The sequence below is a fragment of the Stegodyphus dumicola genome, chromosome 1 (genome assembly GCF_044657685.1).
Source record: "Stegodyphus dumicola isolate Sdum_Otavi_A_Nest chromosome 1, ASM4465768v1".
Lineage (NCBI taxonomy): Eukaryota > Metazoa > Arthropoda > Arachnida > Araneae > Eresidae > Stegodyphus > Stegodyphus dumicola.
The window spans coordinates 85,757,550-85,777,032 of NC_140768.1; the positions used below are offsets into that span (position 1 = coordinate 85,757,550).

The following is a 19,483-nucleotide window of genomic DNA, read 5'->3' on the forward strand; positions in this document are numbered from 1 at the left end:
AAGAATATGAAACAATGATCGATGCACCCTTTTTTCCCATTCGTGCTCAATGAAAGAGAAAGGGAAATAGGTTACCATAAATTAAGAATTTCGCCAGGTGAAATATTGTAAAATGTTAAAAAAGTGCACGAAGAAAAATTTTTGAGTAGTTTAAAATTGAATATTTGGGCATAATTTGAGTCGCAGGTAAAACATCGGTATAGTATTTCAGAAAAAGTTCAATTTTATATCAAAATACCTACATTAGAACAATGCTATGTATAAATCTAATGTATATCCTAAGTAGCGTTTCCAAGACATGAAAAACGCAAGTTAAATTTTCGTCAATTAGTTTAGCAGAATTAGAAGATATAAAACTGTCCTTTTCTTTGTGTGCAGGGTGTATATCTGTTTCGGATATTTGTTTGGAGTCTTCTGTCCGCATAAGAAGTAATAATTCACAGTTTTTCACTCCTCCATTATAATGTTGCTTTCTCTGCACTAAGAAATTTTAATACTGTTACGGATTTGGCATTTAAATAGTTAATTTTAGTAGAATTATAAATTAAATTGTTTTACTCCCAGTGCAATGCAGCGCGTGACGAATATTATGAGAAAGCAAAGCCGGAAAAATTAAAAATACAAGAGCACGTGCATTTAACATTTGATAAATAAATATCTCTTTTTGATTTCGAGAAATTTCCAGAAAATTCTCGCACGAGATTTAAAATCTTATAAAAAGGAGGAAAACCTCTCAGTTCAGTAGTTAGTTTGTTGTTGTTTTAAGAGTTTGTTTAGAAAACTGCTCTTGTTGACTGTAGCGAATTCGCGTATTAGCTTTCTTTAGCTGTTTTTAATTAAGTTCTGTTGAACGTTTGAGTAGTTAAGATAACTACTGTGAGATATTGTAATCCTGCACGAATATCTGAGAAATTTAAGTATTTTGTTTTATTTATTTGTGATAATAATAAATCTTATTCATTTTTCATCGGACTTGTGCATTCAATTCCTAACGAACCCGTACGCACGCAACAATTTTTGGGAAAAAAACCTTAAACCTGGGATTTGAATACCAATTACTAGAGCGATGAAAGAAGAATTGAGCAGCTAATTACGGCTTTTGCTACATTCCAAGAAAAGATGGAAGCTGTCCAAGCATCATTTAAAGAAGAGATGAAAGATTCTGTTAAAGATGAGATGAAATCCGTTAATGAGGAGATAAAATCTGGTCAGATAGATTTTAATAGAAAATAAATTCAAGGCTATGGAAGACAGAATAGGAGCTGCCGAAAATAAGGTCGGACAAATTAAAGAAAAGGTTTTTTCTGTCAAAGATCAAATAGAAGAAAGAGTATCGGCTGTGAGCGACGAGTCGAAGGAAGAGTTTCGGCCGTCCAGCAACAAATCGAACAACAAATTGAGGAAAGTGTTTCTGCTGCTGTTGCCAGAAAAGTTGATGCCTTAAAGAAATTTGTAGCGACGGCAGGGAGCAATAGTTATGGTTTTAAATTCTTACCGATGGCTGTTCGTCCATGTCTGAAACTATCCACATATGATGGGAAGACATCCTGGCAAGTGTATAAGACCCAATTTTCTATAGTTGCGGATGCGAATGGATGGAATTCCCAAATTAAGGCCTGTCATCTCGCCGCTTCTCTGAGAGCAGACGCAGCGGATATCCTGTAGACGCTTCCCGAAAGCCAGAGACTAGACTTTGAAGCTCTATCAGGCGCTTTGGGGAAACGTGTTTGAAAGACTACAGCAGGCTTCAACTAAAATCCCACTTTTGACACCAAAAATTGTTGCGTGCGTACGGGTTCGTTAGGAATTGAATGCACAAGTCCGATGAAAAATTAATAAGATTTATTATTATTACAAATAAATAAAACAAAATACTTAAATTTTCTCAGATATTCGTACAGTATTACAATATCTCACAGTAGTTATCTTAACTACTCAAACGTTCAACAGAACTTTCAAAACAGCTAAAGAAAGCTAATACGCGAATTCGCTACAGTCAACAAGAGCAGTTTTCTAAACAAACTCTTAAAACAACAACAAATTAACTACTGAACTGAGAGGTTTTCCTCCTTTTTATAAGATTTTAAATCTCGCGCGAGAATTTTTTGGAAATTTCTCGAAATCAAAAAGAGATATTTATTTATTAAATGTTAAATGCACGTACTCTTGTATTTTTAATTTGTCCGGCTTTGCTTTCTCATAATATTCGTCACGCGCTGCATTGCGCAGGGAATAAAACAATTTAATTTATAATTCTACTAACATTAACTATTTAAATACCAAATTCGTAACAATATCATACATTTCACAACGTGTTTGAATGACGGGTAAGAAATATTTTTCCTCGTAAAGTGCGAAACATATCTTCAATCCACGGCTTGCTTACATGCGACATTTTGAAAGAAGAATAAACGTAAAAGTAACAGATGATATTTCTCATTTCAAATAATAAGCTGTTGCTAGAAACCTTTATTCCAAAACGTTTGCTTTTGCTTTTAATTCTTTAACGAAATCGTTCTAAAAATATGTAAACACCCTTTGCCACCTCGCCTCATAATGGCATATTTGCTGTCACTGTTGGATTTAAATATTTCTTTTCGTTGTTAACATTTGCAACTACAAACTATTCGGCGCAAAAGGTACGCCTGTTCTTGAACAGATACACAGGAACCCTTAAAATTCTGACATGTAATTATGAAGACTGACCAAGCAGCAAGCTACTCAGCAAAGAAGCAGGAAGCGAAATGCAACTTGTCCAGGATAAAAATTTGTCAAAAAAACTGGTTTTTACTTCATTTCGATCGGCTAGTTGAATTTCAGAGGGCAAAACTATCTGCGCCATTGACATTATTTAAGAATTATATGATATGAAATAATTTAGAAATGATGCAGTTTAAAGAGATTCGTTATAAGGTTGTTAAGATGGAAAGGGGAAATAGCCAAATTAAAATGAATCGAAGAGGTTATTGGAAATAAAAGATAGACTTTTGATTTACATTTTTCTTATATATCCCGAAGGTCATAAAAAATGTTTTGAAATTTATGAACTCCTACCCGCCTTTCCGCTTAATCAATTAAAATGAAATTTCAGGTATTGTTATTTGAAAGTATGCGCTCGAGATTACGTTAATTTAAGACGCCACGATTACAATGCTGGCGGAAAGGGCAGCTTCCTACCTGAGGCTTTTGCCAAACGGAATTACATGCCGCCCCAACAAACTTACAATCTATCATGTGACGACCCCATAGAGCAAGGGCAGACAAGGCAGTACCCGTACGGTCCCTGCCTAGCCTTACTCTGTCCTGAGAGCCCTCAGGCTTTCTGTGAAGTCTGTTTTTATACCCCCGTGGTTGACACTGCCTAGGTACAGATCCTAACCAGTACTTCCCAGGCGTTCGCCTGAATCAAACTCTGGGGGGAGGGAGGCGCCAAGATAACCGTGAAAAAAAAATTCGAAATTTTTTAATGGCAACACCCACTTTTTTCCAGCGCAAATTGGTCAGCGGATTGAAAAACATAAATGGCGTTGAAACGGTACACGTAGGAAGAAAGTTGCAGAGGGAAAGCATTTGTTAAGAAAAGCATTGAAAGGACCAATGACAACACATGACAGGAGAATGAATTTTTTTAAGTACAATTTTTCAGCTTGCACAACGTTTCAAGATAGCGTCATCTCCCATAAGTGCGGTTTCGTGACCACCGCAGCTCTCCGACCCCACTCCCATAGATTTTTGCTTCTGGGGATATTTGTAATTTAAGGCGAATACATCAAATTTACGAAAATTGTCAGACCTGAAAGATGGCATAAAACGTGAGGTTATAGAGATTCCTCTTGCAGTATAAGGTTCGTTATATTTCTCAACAATCTCCCGCAGGCAATGCATTATCGTCTGCGAAGGTGCGCATGTTGAAAACTTATAATTTGAATACAAGTTCTTTTACCTGTATTTACATGTCATTGGTCTTCTACAATGCTCTTCTTTGCAAATGTTTTTCGCCTGCAAATTTCGTCACATGTGTATCGTTCCATCGACATTTATGGTTTTTTAGGAAGCTGTATTGAATATTTTCATTGTAACCATAATGGAGGGAACTGTATTTTTTTTAATCATCACAATCTCGAGCACATTCTTTCAAATAACAATATCTGAAATTTCATTTCAGTTGGTAGAGCGGATATGCCGCAAAGGGTTCAGGTCAGAGAATTTTTTTTTTAACCATACTTTATATATATGTGTGTGTGTGTATGTATGTTTCATATGTATTTCATATGTATGTATGTATGTTCAATTTATGTATGTTTGAATTAATTTCAGCTGTATACTGCACGAAAAATGATTGAGATAATTTTGTTTAAAAATAAAAATATTTTGATACTGTTACATATATATATATATATATATATATATATATAGGGCTATCAGGAAAAAATTCTACGATTACAAAATTTAATATTTTCCATACATACAAGCAGAAAATTATAATTAATATGTAATTGTAAAGGACAAGAAAGTACCATACAAATAAAGCGCTGAAATCTTAGAATATCAAAAGGTGGTACAGTTCCAGGAAACTAGATGCCTGTGTAAAGGCAAAAGTCTAGGGCAACTAGGTTTCAGCAGAGAATGCTGATAGAGTGTGAGAGACCGTTTTATGTAGTCCGAAGAAATCGATGGTGCAAAAAGATGGTGCTTTGCCCCATTAGTATTTGGAGGTTCGTAAATTTCTAAATAGAGAACTACCACACCATTGGATTGTCGCAGTGCATCCGATGATTCGGTCTTACATATCCACCCTCCTAGGTCGCCTTGTAACTTATATCTTTGGCAATATAATCAAAGATCTTGTGTTCATACCACCTATACCTACAAATTTGTTCGAATTTAAACAACGTATTTGTGAATCTTTAAGAACAGTTAATAGGAAACATTACAACGTGTTTGGCAAGAAATGCCATATCGCGTTAATAAGATTAGGGTGACTAAAGAAAGTCATACCGAATACTGGTGGGAATAAAACTTAGCATTTTTCCTTTACAATTGTATATTATTTATAATTCTCTGTCTGTAAATACGGAAATCATTACATTTTGTTACCGGATGATTCTTCCCTGATAACCCTGTATAACTGAATTATGTACAAATACTAAGTTATATATTTATATAACAACTTCTTCAAGTACAAGATAATCTGAACTTATGAAAATAGCAGAAGTTAACACGAAATTATATTTTCTTTTATTATTTACTGACTTATATGCATTTTTTGTTAGCGCCTTCGAATTTCGATCACCTTTTCTTGCAATAGCTGATCCTGAGCTCGCGAAAGAAATACTGGTGAAAGACTTTCATCTTTTCCCAAACAGAAGGGTAATATGACCTTAATAATTATTGTGTTCTTTATTTTTTATATTTATGCTATTATTGTTTTTTTGATTGGTCTTGGTTTACCCGATGCCAGATTAAGCCGAAAAATTCACTTAAGTACTTCCACAGTTCCACAAAGATGAAAAATTAGTTAATAATCTTAACTTGCGTAAAAGTGCATGTGTTCAGAAGAAAATTCTTATGTATCCTGGACAAATTAGAAAAAAAGGCTTATTTATGAATTCAAGCTTGATCTTCGGTTATCCAAAATGCATTCGTTATCGTTAATTTAGGAAAAACCACAAAATGCTGATTACTCAAAAAGTTACATGTAGACTTTAATGAAACTAACGTATAGTTCCATTAAAGTCTGTGCAACAGCATATATATAGTAGGATATAAAATAATATGAAAAGAAATTAACAGACAATAACGGTGTTATAGAAATTAGCATATGTATAAAATGAACAAACTGGATGTGTGAGTTCGGTATAGGAAAATTGCCTTCAGTATGATGTATAATATCCCCTAAAAGCAATTTAACACATACAGCGATGTGTGTTGCTGTCAATTATAAGGTCTATTAGTTTAATAGAACGTGAGAGCGATTGTTCTTGCAAAGCAGTTGCAAGCGTGCCAAGAGTCTGAAGAGGAGAATTGAGAGTAGCTATACATCTTCCTAAAGCATCCCAAACATGCTCGACAGGTCTCAGGTATGGTGATCGAGCTGGACACTCCATGCGCTAAATTGTTTGCTGCTGAAGAAAATCATCCCTGTGCAGTCTACCTTTGTTGCCTCCAACAGGAAATTATCACATATTACCCCGGCATAAGGGAACACATAAACTTCAAGGATGTCATCTCTCTAAGTCTGAGCATTCACGGTTCCAGGTGGAAAGACAGGGAGGTCTGCGCATCCACTGAATGAACGAGATACCACCCCAAACACAGGTACTGTCTCCTCGTATGCATCTCTTTCAAGGGTGCTTGATGGATGATAACGGGTTTCAGGCTCTTTCAAATCAAATAACGTCTACTATCAATTTCGAGGCTAAACCTCGAATCATCAGTAAAGAGAACAGAACTCCTTCATCAGCAGGATATGTTAGCGGGCCCACCTCAAACGTTCCCTTCTATGAGTGGCATGCAAATGGCTGGTTGCCTCACGTACAGTTGAAGTTGATATCAAATCTTCTGGTGGCTGCAACAAGAAAGGATATGAGTTGAGTCGGAGATGCGGTTCTATTTCTTCTTGAGCATAACAACAAATACAGTTCATCGGCGCTTCTCGTAGTGGTTCGCCGTCCTTGGCTGAGCCTTCTTGGATGCCGAATCATTGTTTAGAAATTATTGCCAAAGTCAATGAACCACAGAAGAACTCACATTTAGCCATCTGGTAATTTTCGTCTACTTTGTCCTACCTCTGGTCTCCCAATAGCTCTCCATCGCAGTTCTTTAAGCAAATGATGCCTGGATGTCATTGTTACGAATTGGTTATCCCAGATTCCGTATCTCAGTACCACAACGAAATTTCTAGGCTACCTCTCAAGCATGCAATTTTATGCTCCTAGCAGATGTCGCATTCCGATTGCAGCACTACTAAGTTTGCATACTGCAGTTTTATTCCGCAACACTTATTTCAAAACATATTCAAACTGTATATTGGCTTATTTTTTAACTAGTTATCGTTATTTTTGTGATGTTTCCTTAATTTTTGGAAACCAGTGTACGTCCAGTGGTTTCTGATATTTGAGTTTTATAATATCTAATTTTATGTGCATATTATATATGTGCATTTTTCCGTCATTGCTATTTTTTGCAAAATTGCTTTAAGTTTGTGTAGCAAATGTCCTTGAATTTGCTTCTAAAAGCTTTAAAACTGCCATTTTCCTCTGAAAACTCTCCCGTAATTACTTTTTAGAAATAGGATAAAGAGAAAACATCCAAGGACCTAGCCACATTTGTAATACAATGCAGTTGATGCTCATTATGTTGTCATTGATGACTGGACACCCATATAAAATGCATTAATTAGAGCTGGTATAGAGCCAGAATGACGCAGGTCTCCTATCCGCCGCTGTCACAGCCTACTCTTCGAGGAAGACGTTTTACTAAATTGCGATGGAATCTGCTAGCAACATTTTCTATTTCTCCTGTAAAATGATGAACAGTGCTATAACGACTTTGATTTACCTCTCATTTGATGTCCTAACTCATCGAAAGACGTTTCATTTGGTTGATATCAGGAGTTCGTGCTGGCCAATCAAGCAAAGATAAAGTGGAGCAAGATTAAACTAAACCTCGCTCATGATACAATACTTTCGACAACAAATTTCACGGAAAAGAAAGGTGCAGTCTAATTAATTCTCATCTAGCGTTCTCAAGGTATATACGCTTCTACTAGAATTTCCAATCACGTAACATAATTCGATACTCTATATTCCATTAATTTAGGATATACAGTCGCTATGTTTTGCACCTTTGAAATCAATATTGAGTGTTCATTTAAATTATCATTGGCTATGTGTTGAATTCACATACTACAGTGACGAATGGTATGAACATTAGCTTCATTTTCAGATGCAAATGGAAAGTCTGTGACCACGGTTTTCTTATGTAGCTTCAGGGTTAGTAAAATGTTGTTGATTTCATGACGGGCAAATCGAGAAAAAAGGGGTTGAGCAATAAGGGGCAGCCGCCAGTAAACCTTAAACAATTGGATTTTTAATAAAGGATCTTTTCGCTGTCTGTGTCTGTTGCAGAGAGAGAGAGAGAATGCTCTTTGTTCCCTTGATGAGATAAGTGATCTTTGGAAGGTCCCGTCTTGGGACAGGCCGGAGTGCTTTGAAAAAAGAAATCTTACGTGTGAATGGTCCGAAAGTCTGGAAGGGATGGTTAAAATTTATTTCGATGTAGGAGGTAAACGTATTCGGCAGCTTTGGAAAGGAAAAAAGGCTTACTTTGGGACACTGTGCCGTTTATTGTTTAAATGATCCTTCGCCTTTACTGCAAATAAAATGATAGACAAACTTTTACTAGACTATTATTTTCTTGAGATACATTTTGTTGGGGAGTGAAACTATCTCGGCGAATTCTCACGGAGAATGATTTGAGAAAAAATGCGCTGTCACCTTCCTTGGGGCGCAGTAGAAAAATATATGCGGCGCCTAATTTTAATTGCTACGTGGTTGTAATTTCTGAAGTGATTAAGATTGACCAATTAAGTTCAAATGAGGTGCAGTTGTTTCAGAAGATGACAATTAATAATTAAATAAGAATCTAAATAGGAATTTGCCGAAAGGGGTGCTTTTCTGGCTTTTGGCCTTTTGCTTTGAGTTGGATGAAGAGAATATCGGCTTCTGGCTCTGAATCATGATGTGCAGTGATCCAGGTGTTGCGCTTCTGTTCACAAAGTATAATACAAAGACTGTTTCGGACTGATAATTAGCTAAGGTCTCAAAATATCGGCTTCGAGCTATTATGAAATGGAAAGATCCAGGCGAATGTTCCTGTTTACGAAATATAATAGGGAGACTGTTCCGAACCGATATTTAGAGTGATTGGAGAAGACGACTGCATTCTACGGACAAAAAGAACAAGTGTAAAGGAAAGGTTACGCAAATTCGTTGTGTGTCAGAAGGTTGTCCTTTAGCCTCATGTTTTCCCTCCAAGGAATCTTGAAGTCGTCTCATGTAAGTACTCTTGATCTCTTCTTCACATGTGGGGATGATTGGGTAAAACAAAGTTTTAATATTTAAATATTATTGGGGTGTTTAGTTACAATATTAGGTAAAGCCTTTATTTGTATTTTTTGCAAATTTAATATGATAATGTGCTACTAAAGCATTTGTATAAAAATTAATATTTGTTATCTATATTTCTATGTTTATCTGCCTACGACAGCTCAATTAAAGAATTTTAAATAGTGGAGCCTGGGTTAGAAGTGTTTGTGGCTGTACATGATTGATAAATTTCTCTAAAGTAATAAATAAAATATGTAATAGTTTATCAGGTTTGGGTACTTAATTATTGCACCACTTTTATAAATTCTTCTGGGCAAAATTTTTTTTAATGAATCTTTTTGGTTTGACGTCCTCACACACTGGAAGCATCGCAGTAGGTATCCGTCAATTTGTTTGGCTTCTCTTGCCGGGGTTGAAGTATTAAAACGCCTTCAAATTTCCATTTCGCCACTACATTGCTCACTGTTGCGTGTTGTATATGAAATCTTTCAGGAGTCTGCCAGTGTGCAACAGTGAATAATTAATTAACCACTACATTACTTAGTGTTGCGCATGGTTTCTGGAATTTGTCAGAAGTGTGACTGAATTAGTGGGTGCTGATAATCATACTCACGGCTTCAGTCATACTTACAGCTTTAAAACTGTGTCATTACGATAGCAGTAGCTAGTATGCATTTCTGTTGAACGCTGATAGTGTTTGTATAGGCTCACGAAATGTATAGGCTATTCTACTTCCCTTTCATGGGTCTTCGGTCATTGATAGGAATATAGTGTACTTATTTTGCTACTTTCCTACATAATCTTACATAATTCTGAAAATATATGGCTTCATGTTATTTTTAATTGATAAAAGAAACATTTTTGAGCATATAATTCTTGATTAGTATTTAAGATACTAATGTTGGCGATGGTGCAGTACTCTAATAGTATACATCTAATCAGTTATATATGAACTGTATATCTAAATCAGTTAAAGCAGTACTCTATATCTATATTCTATAACGTGTAGTATAATAGTAATCTATATGTAATCAGTTAAGGTAGTAAAACCACTTTAGCTGGTTAGAAGCAGTCGAAAGGTCATATTCAGAATTTTTATCTCATGGAAAACATGAACAGTATTCTACTGCATAATCTGTACATGCTGAGTTAAAGGATTTAGTAATTTTTATATCAGTTACTTCCAGATGGTAGCATATATAAAAGTGAGTATTATTTATACACAAATATTGAATATTTTTAAAGCAAGTTGTGTTTTAAATTGAAACATAAGTATAGCTTTTGTACACTGCGCTGTGAATGCTGAACAAGATTCTCTGAGTCAAAGAATTTTGAAATTTCATTCATTCTGATAAATTCTGTCTTCAAACGAGCCTGCAGTTCGAAAAACAGAGTAGTTCTTTATTAAATAGCTTATGTAGTTTCCTTTTTTTTGTGTGTGAAAAGGTACTTACAAAAATTAAAAGATATGACAATAAAGTTTGATGAATAACGTCATAGATGGGATATACGTGGTACTGGAAGAACGACGAAGCGCGAAAAGAATATCCATATCTGTTTCATCATGTTCTGAACTCGGTGAAAGAATAGCCATCAGCAGTAATGTTGTCAGTAACGTTCTAGTGTTTAAAGGCACAACAATGGATGTAAAATAGAGCATCGAAAGATTTTAAAGTTCTGTTCAAAGCTTAGTAAATCCGAAGAAGAAAGTCATTAAATGCTGAAATAAGATTACTGAATTGGAGTCGTTTCTTTAAAGTTCATTTGTAAACGCTTTAAATATTTTCCGTATGGGCAGAATTTTACTGAAGCCGCAGTTTGAAGAGTGGGTCCACAAAGTCTCTTATTGACAAAAGTATTAAAAAACTTCAGAGGATATTATCCAGAAAGAGCAGCAATGAATGGTAACATTTATGAGAATGTTCAGGTATAGGTACAGGTATAAGTATGCAGGACACCAGAATTTTACCATAAGTTGTACAGGTGTAGTCCCAAGCTCTTACTGCTCAGCTCCGCCCGGGTTTCAGGAAGAACACCTCGGTGCGCGGCCCAAGGGAAGTTTCGTCTCAGCGTGTATTTTGAGTTTCCCTTTGCCGCATATACATATACATTATATACTAAAAAACCATCCATGCCTCACCCGAGGTTCCAACCGGGCCATTCGGTAAGGCAGTCAGCGTCACTAGCAATTATGTCGTCTGGAGCAGCGGTCCTCAACCCTTGGAGCTTCACGGACCACTACATATATAATTTTATATTTGGCGGACCACTAATATGAATTTAAAAAAGGTAAATACATTTATACAGTAATAATTTGCAAACTACGCATATTTCGTTCACATTGAAAAATTACATGAAAAGTACAAAAATCTTACCATCTTGTACAGAAAGCTTCACATTTCCATATCACTGAAACGAAACTTCACGAAAAGCAAGAACAAACCTGCAAACGCAAAGCAATGTCAATAAACTGATAGTGTTATGCCGCAAATTTTTAATTATTGTAAACATAATAATCATCGCTTATTCAGCGATAACGCCATCGATCAACAGTTTGACAAAACAAAAACCGAAACTTCCAGTGATGCAATTATAAACAAGAATGCAGATGGTTCTCATAAAAATTCATCAAGCTGCCTATTGCGGTTACAGCCGAAAACATCGCGGCAAAAACATCGCAGACGAAAATGTCGCGGAGAAAACAATGCAAGGCGAAAACGTCGTGCTACAAAACATCGTGGGAGAAAACATCGCAGTTCTAAAACATCGTGGTACAAAACATCGTCGTCGAAAATAAAGCGGTTCAAAAAGATCGCAGTTTAAAAACATCGTCGTTGAAAATATCGTGGTAAAAAATAAAGTATCTACAAATCATCGCATGACGATAACATCGCAGACATGCTTTTTTCAGGCATGCTTTAATAAGTGTAAATGGATATTCCCATAATGATTTGTGAGCGCAAGATGGAAAGAAGGATAATTTTTACTTTCATATTTTTTATTAATTAATAAATTTTTGCTGAGAAAATAAAAAGGAAACTTAAGCATAAAAAATTAATGCAACTTATAGCACTTAATAGAATTTTAAACCGACATAGTTAACTAACAAAGGCCATTAATAAATCATTTTTATAAAGTTTTTACTGGTAATATTTCATGAAAAGTATAATCTATAAGTTACATTTAATTTTCTATGCTTAAGTTTCCTTCTTACGTTTTCAGCAAAAATTTATTAGTTAATAAAATATGTGAAAGTAAAATTTATCCTTCTTTACACCTTGCGCTCACAAATCATTATGGGAATATCCATTTACACTTATTAAAGCATGCCTGAAAAAAGCATGTCTGCGATGTTATCGTCATGCGATGATTTGTAGATACTTTATTTTTTACCACAATATTTTCGACGACGATGTTTTTAAACTGCGATGTTTTTGAACCGCTTTATTTTCTACGACGATGTTTTGTACCACGATGTTTTAGAACTGCGATGTTTTCTCCCACGATGTTTTGTAGCACGACGTTTTCACCTTGCGTTGTTTTCTCCGCGACGTTTTCTTCCACGATGTTTTTGCCGCGATGTTATCGGCGGACACCGCCTATTGCATGGAGAAAAACTGTGTCTTCAACGACTACAGTAGCATATCTTTGTAATTCAAAAGGAAAGATGATTCCAGTACGCGCTATTATTGATAACAGCACCATATCCATGGATGCCAAATCTCACTTTTAAATGTCGCTACATACACCTGCAAAAGTAGCTAAAAAGTCGCTTAATTCAGAAGAATTTCGCTTAAAGTAGTAGCAAAAATTTAAAAAAAAAAAGTACAATCCATAATTCCATAATAGTTGTTGTTACTCGTCATTTTTAAAACTAAATCTTCATAAAAATATAAACAATGTCCCAATTTTTCTGCGGACCATCAAAAAATCTTCACGGACCACCGGTTGGCGACCGCTGGTCTGGAGGGATACAGCAATGTTCAGGGAAGTTTACCTCAAAGGAACATGTCGAAATGGTCTTTGTTTTTTCTGGTTGCAAATTTGCAGTCTCATTGGGTCTTGGCCGTGAAATAATTTGAGATCTACAGAGGAGTTTTAGCATCGATCATCAAACGCACTGACTAGTCCTGCTCCTGGAGACTTCATTCTATTCTCGCACCTGAAACAAGCCCTAAATGATAACTTTTTCGGATATTCCAGCCATTCAAAGTGTGGCAAATGTTCTACCTACAACACCGCAAAAGACATTGCCCACAGTTTTCAGGAACTGTTCAGGTGTTATCAGAAATGTACTGCAAATGAAATTTGCATGAAAGGCATATAAAAACGTTTTTCCTGATTTAGGTAAAAACCATTTATTTATGAACACATTCAGCGAACTTTATTGTCATATCTCGTATTTTTATATTTTATTAAAAATATCAGAGACTTGAGAAAACATGCCTATTATTAAATTCAATAGGACGATTTTTTTACGGGCGATCAGATGTTTGACAACATGGTTACAGCATTGAGAGGTGAAACCTGGAAAAGAGTAAGGACTATAATCACACCAGCTTTTACATCCAGGAAAATGAGGAAAGTAAGTTGTGTTTTATGAAATTTGAGTTAAAAATGAATACATGCTAATTTATAAACAAATATGATGTACTTTTAAGAGTTACCGTACAGTTTAACCTTTGCTTAGTTTTAGTTATAATGAATTATGTTTCTAAATTTAACCCTAGAACTCCTTTGAAAAACTTATGGGGATGGTAAAAATTCGTCTCCAAGACGAATTGCGCATAAGCGTGTTTAAAACCTATTTTAAAACTTTATTAAAATAAAAGTATGCTACCCGCAGATAATTTCAGGACTCTGGAACTTTAAGTTAGCAAGAAAGTGTCCTTTATTTATATTGTTGTTGCTTATGCTGACTTGTCTGACTTAGTCAGCCCAAACTCATGAAATGCTTTGTGGCAAGTAGCGCAAGATTGCGTCTGTCGTTAGCAACAGCCTTGAGCACCTAACAGTTGACAGTGAGATTTGTCTCTTTTGCCCCCAATTTTGATGGAGAGCACTCCGGGGGGACGGGTCCTAAGGTTTCTCACTCCTCTCCTCTTCCACCAGATCACACGAGGGAGCTTTCGGCTCGCCGCATATTTGGAGTGCCATCATGCCGCACTGACACTATACATTTACAAACATCCATGCCTTCTCCGGAATTCGAATCCGGGCCCTTCGGAACGGCCCTCAGCGATGCTAACCACTATACCGGTTGGGCGACTCATTTATTATTCTCAAATTCATTATTCTCAAAGCAGTCTTTACGCATACTAGCATGTTGTTCTCTGCGCATCATTCTGGAACATGTATGACAAACGTTGGGACTCATTGTACCGGTAAAATGCACAAATGTTTCTTTTTTACTGTCAGATTCTTCAGGAGGTTGAATGTTCAAATCTAATTTCGACAGTTCCCTTATAATTGCTCTTGTTGATGGAGGCAAAGTTGGTATGTTGTAACGCTTTTTCATCCATGGAGCAAGAACATCTTCACTTAGCTTTATTGCGAACTTTTTTCTCAATAATGTCTTTTCAGGTTTTTTATTACGCAATATATAACATGTGCGTTAATTAAACTGCTATTTATCATGCTGCAAAACGAAAAAAAAAAAGTCTTTCGGCGAGTTTTGTACTGCGTGACATATGGTTGCATATCTAATATCTGAATTGTCTTTGTTTTATTCGATTTGTTGTTGTTTCTAGCTTGCTCTGGTGCAGCCCGCAAAAAGGCCATGGGGAGACGTAAAGTCTGCCAGGAGGGTCGGAATGCGTCCCTCATATCATATCTGAGTCAACGTGTCTGCCGTCCCTTTTATGGCTCAGTCCCTTGGTTCTTTAAAAAACTGAATAATATTGCGAGATGCAGTACTTGTTTTGCTTGATTTAGGAACATATGACCTCTTATCTTTACCTTTGAGCTGAATTTTACATATTAGATTTTTCATGACTGAAAAAATTTCAGAATTTTTCAACTTTTTAAGCATTTTCCTTTTTAGCTCTATATTTCAAATTAATATTTTCATCTTTCTGGGTTTGTTTTACAAGTATTGTTTCTTCTTCATCTTAATTATCAAAAGATAAATTCCTCGTTTTCATCTGTGTCGCTGTCTGTGAATTCGTGATTTTTAACCTCATCAAAATCATCCTTATCCGATTCATCCTAAGAAATAAAAATTTCTTCATCACTCTCGGATAGCCTCAGGTCTACCCCAAACATTTTCTCTGAGAAATCTTTTTGACGCCTTTAAGGCAACAGCTAAGTCGGAAGAACCAAAGTCGGGTTCTGAAATGAAACGTTACAGCTAACCATTCGTCTGTAAACCGAATATTGTTCTAAAAATGCTACATACGAAAATTTTTTGATAGAAGGAATGTCCTGATCTGTAGCATCCAAGATCATATAAAGGTACTGAGTCGCACTTCCCGATTCCTGTTGTAGGAAAGGCAGGGCAAGGTTATTTGTTATGGGCTTCGTGCAGGAGACGAATGGGTAGCATTCTAGGGTTAAACAGTAAGATACAGTTTTTTTTTGTAGAGTTATTTACACTTTTCCGAAGCAAGAAAATCGAAGAAATCCGCAACACCTCTCCGGGATTCGAACTCCACATTTTCCGAATACGCGTCGAGCGTGCTTCCAGTTCACGAAAGAACTCCGTGACGAGTTTGCGTGAAACCTATCAAAGACAAGTTCCAACCAGCAGCGGTAGCCATTTCTCAAGCAACGGTAGTCATTTCTGCGGGCAGGGCCGCAGACCTAACGTTGCGAAGGAACGGCGGGTTGAATACCGTTCGTAAAAGCCAAAAACACGAGATAAATACGAAGGAACTCGGAAAAGAGATAGAAAATACCTTAGATACTGCCCTTTTTTCTAAAAGCGCGATTGGGGATGCAGTCGCCAATTCTTGGTAATGACGAATTACAATCCACCCCTTTTTAGTTCGGGTGCCACTTGTAGAGTCGTTTAGAATTTTTCGAAGTAAGGAAATCGAAGAAATCCACAATCCCCTTACCGGGCCACCCCGGACCTTCCGTACAAGCTTCGAGCATGCTTCCAGTTACACCGCGAAGACATGCGGAAAGGAGGGAGAAATACCTTTAATATTTAGTCAACATCAATGAGTTTGCTTTAGTTTAATGTGCACAGAGCGTAACTCCTAATTACTCTATCCATGAAGACAACTAAAAGGCTTATTGTACCGCCCTAAACTATCAGTAAAGTAACTTCAACAGTGGAAAACGTTTAAAATAAACATTTTTATTAGTTCGTCAGCCTAGCAGTACATGATGTGAGTGACGAGAAAATAGACCGCGAAACATGCGAGAATAATAGAAACAAAATTAAAGTGAATCATTATGCATTAAAATTTGAGATTTACAAGACAAAGAGCACCCACAGTCTTGTACATGCCACAAGATTTACAAGACAAAAGGCTGCAGGTCTTCAAACTAAGTGAGCAGTTTTGTGTGGCAATTCTAAAGTCGATTCAAGTAATTCAGAAGCTGCGAGAGAATAATAGTGAAACATTTTACGGTTGCTGCCAAAATCTCTCTTTTAAATTCCAAAACTTTGTACCGATTAACATTAAGATCTGCCTTCTGACAAGAGCCTATGAAAGTAGAAACAACAGAAAAAGCAACAATAATAGGATAAATGGTTAATAAGAACAAAACTTTATAATAGAAAGAATATATTTCTCATCTTTCATGTATATTTCTTAAATTGTCTGATTTTTAAATGTAGTCACTATAATCAAAAGGCTTTTCATTTTATAGTCTTATTTTGATTCCCCAAGAAATTCCGGAAGCTTTGTTGGAAACTGCTTGAAGATTCATCAAAAATAGACTAAGAAGCAATCTTTAAAATACAGAAAATATCAAAGAAAAGCAAGATTCCATTTAAAAATTCATAAAAGGTTTAAGATATGACAAATAAATATGTTTATAATTTTGATAATTATCTTTTAAATAGAACACCTGTAACTGATTTGACAATTTGTCTTATTCTACGCGGAAACACTCGAAATTAACTCTCTGTAAGCACTTGATCACCTTTTAAATGTTGCATATAAAACATTATTAAATACTACTGAAAGATGCGCATGTATAAATCTATGCATATCTATAAATCTATGCATATTAATTTATCTATGCATCTATAAATATTAATTTATATATTTATTTATTATAGATGTCTCAGATCATGAATGATTGCGCGAAAACTGTATTACATACGCTGGAAAAACATGCTGTAAGTAAAGAGCCAGTTGATTGCAAAAGGTAAGTTATAGTTCCTTTGTGGTTATGGTTATGTGTGTTATGTTGTCCAAGTCTTGAAGGTTTCCCGCAGAATCAAATTCACAAAGTTAAGAGAAAATTTTATAACCCCTCATTTAAATACCAAGTTTTGGGCTCAGACCGCCCTACCCACACGGAGCCGAATAAAATACCATCTATCTCTATATAAATCCCCGTGAATCTATGTATTCACAGGAACCACATCAACAGCTTTTCAAATGCCCGAACCTCAGTCAACTAAGGACAGATGTCCAGCAATTGAAATTAACGACGACAGCTAAATGTATCCCGTTTACTTGGAGCAGATGCCAGAGCTGTGTGTGTTGGAGATGATACCTCCCTCTCAGCTATAGCACTTCATATCCAACGATGTCTCTGTGTATGGCAAACATGTGAGTAATTTAAGTAGTTTTCCAGTAAAGCCCTATCTGTTGGAGCGTTTTTCATTTTGGCATATTTCTTCGACACCAGATGTTGCAAGTTTCGTTGCTTCTTTCGTGGGTATAACTATCTTTGTAATCATCGCTCGGGTTACCACGTTTTATAGTTAATCTTTCTGTATGAGAATTTCCAAGAGAAGACAGACAAACTATCCTGTTTCTTCAAGAAAGATGTTATTTATAAAGAAAGGTTGCGAACCACCTCATGAATTTTAAATGCGCTCAAATCCGTAATGGCTGCTCAGCCTTCATTCATGCCGAGAAAAAAAAAAAGGTGTTCGAACAGAAACATGGTTTAGTGGATTCTTTTCATTACTGCAGTACGATTCATTAACTTATGGGATCAGGAGCAGAGTTACACAATTCTCTCCGGAAGTGATTCAAAGAACCCAATCACTTGACTTAGCGAATGGATATCAATTCTATAAAATAGAATGGTACTGTTTTACACCTCACAGTGAAATCTTGTTGAAAGTGTGCCAGAAAGAGTAATGTGCTATCTATTTACAAACTGATTAATCTTACAGAGCGAGCAAACCTTTATTCGCGAAAAAAAAGGCGGAGCTCTTTTAAAGATCAGTTTTTGAGAGCTCTTACTGAAAGAGTTCCAGGAAAGTGCTATTCCGATATTTCAGGAGAAAAGAATTGTTATTCTCCCATATTGAAAGTGCGTTTAATTATTATTATTTTCTACTTTCGAAAATTTGTTATTCTTGAATTTTATTGCAAATTCTATGTAGAATAAGGGCTTTAAAGAATATTAAAACTGCAGTTGAAAGACATCAGTTCAGAGAGTTTGATTCAGAGAGTCTTACCATTCTTCTTGCTTTTCGCTCCAGTCTTGCTAACTGTTCCAGAACCCTTTGCTCGTTCAATTCTTTTCGCTCTTCTCTTCATCTTCGCTAACCTCTCTTGATTCATTTCTTCTTCCAATGTCTTTCGTAAGGTGAGTCGTCAAGCTGAGTCAATGTGAGAGGTAGTCATATAAAGAACTGATTCAGTTCAGTGAGCATCTCTAGTAAGGCGTCAACATCTATTGAGTTTTCAGCATCGAAGCTTGTTTTAAATGGATCACAAAGTCGCTGTTGATTGAAAGAAATACATATGAGAGTTAAGAGCCAATACTTTGTTACAACTGTGTAAAAATACCTTGTTACAACTGAAAAAGCTAATACCTCGTTACAACTGCAAAAACAAATGTGTAAACTGATAAAAGCATATTCACAAAAAGATAAAAAATTACGTTGACCATATTATTCTCCCACAATGAGGTTATGGTGGATTTTCTAGTAAAAGCGGTGTATGCTTTCTGTTTGTGTTCCCGATCAGTCCATTTCGTTTAGCATCAGGTTAAAGGAGTGTGGTATAAAGTAAGCCGAATTGCTTCAGTATAAGGCGAAAATACTGGGCACGGTTTTTTATAAGTATCATAATTTAATCGCTATGGGAAGTGGTAAAAGCAAACAAGAGTGGTAAAAGCATTCCATGCTTAGAGTTGTCACCTAGGAAACACAGACTAATCTTAAAGGAAACTACAGTTGACAATTGACATGGTAGAATGATGGAGACACCATTAGGGATTAGATGGTA

At 36.0% G+C, this 19,483-nt stretch overlaps 1 protein-coding gene and 1 long non-coding RNA gene across 3 annotated transcripts in view; one reads left to right on the forward strand and one right to left on the reverse strand.

The window, feature by feature from the left end:
* The window catches only part of LOC146999132 (uncharacterized), a 228,634-nt gene that overhangs the window by 152,629 nt on the left and 56,522 nt on the right, over positions 1-19,483 (reverse strand). For both annotated transcript variants that reach the window (XR_015041349.1, XR_015041350.1), the window contains exon 2: positions 18,709-18,975. This is a non-coding gene — a long non-coding RNA (uncharacterized LOC146999132). The remainder of the gene's footprint in view (positions 1-18,708; positions 18,976-19,483) is intronic.
* Positions 1-19,483, forward strand: part of LOC146999134 (cytochrome P450 3A31-like) — a 79,654-nt gene that overhangs the window by 21,941 nt on the left and 38,230 nt on the right. Inside the window, exons 4-6 of the mRNA XM_085817370.1 lie at positions 5,274-5,370; positions 13,576-13,695; positions 17,347-17,435. Of these exons, the coding sequence (XP_085673496.1) occupies positions 5,274-5,370; positions 13,576-13,695; positions 17,347-17,435 (306 nt within the window). The remainder of the gene's footprint in view (positions 1-5,273; positions 5,371-13,575; positions 13,696-17,346; positions 17,436-19,483) is intronic.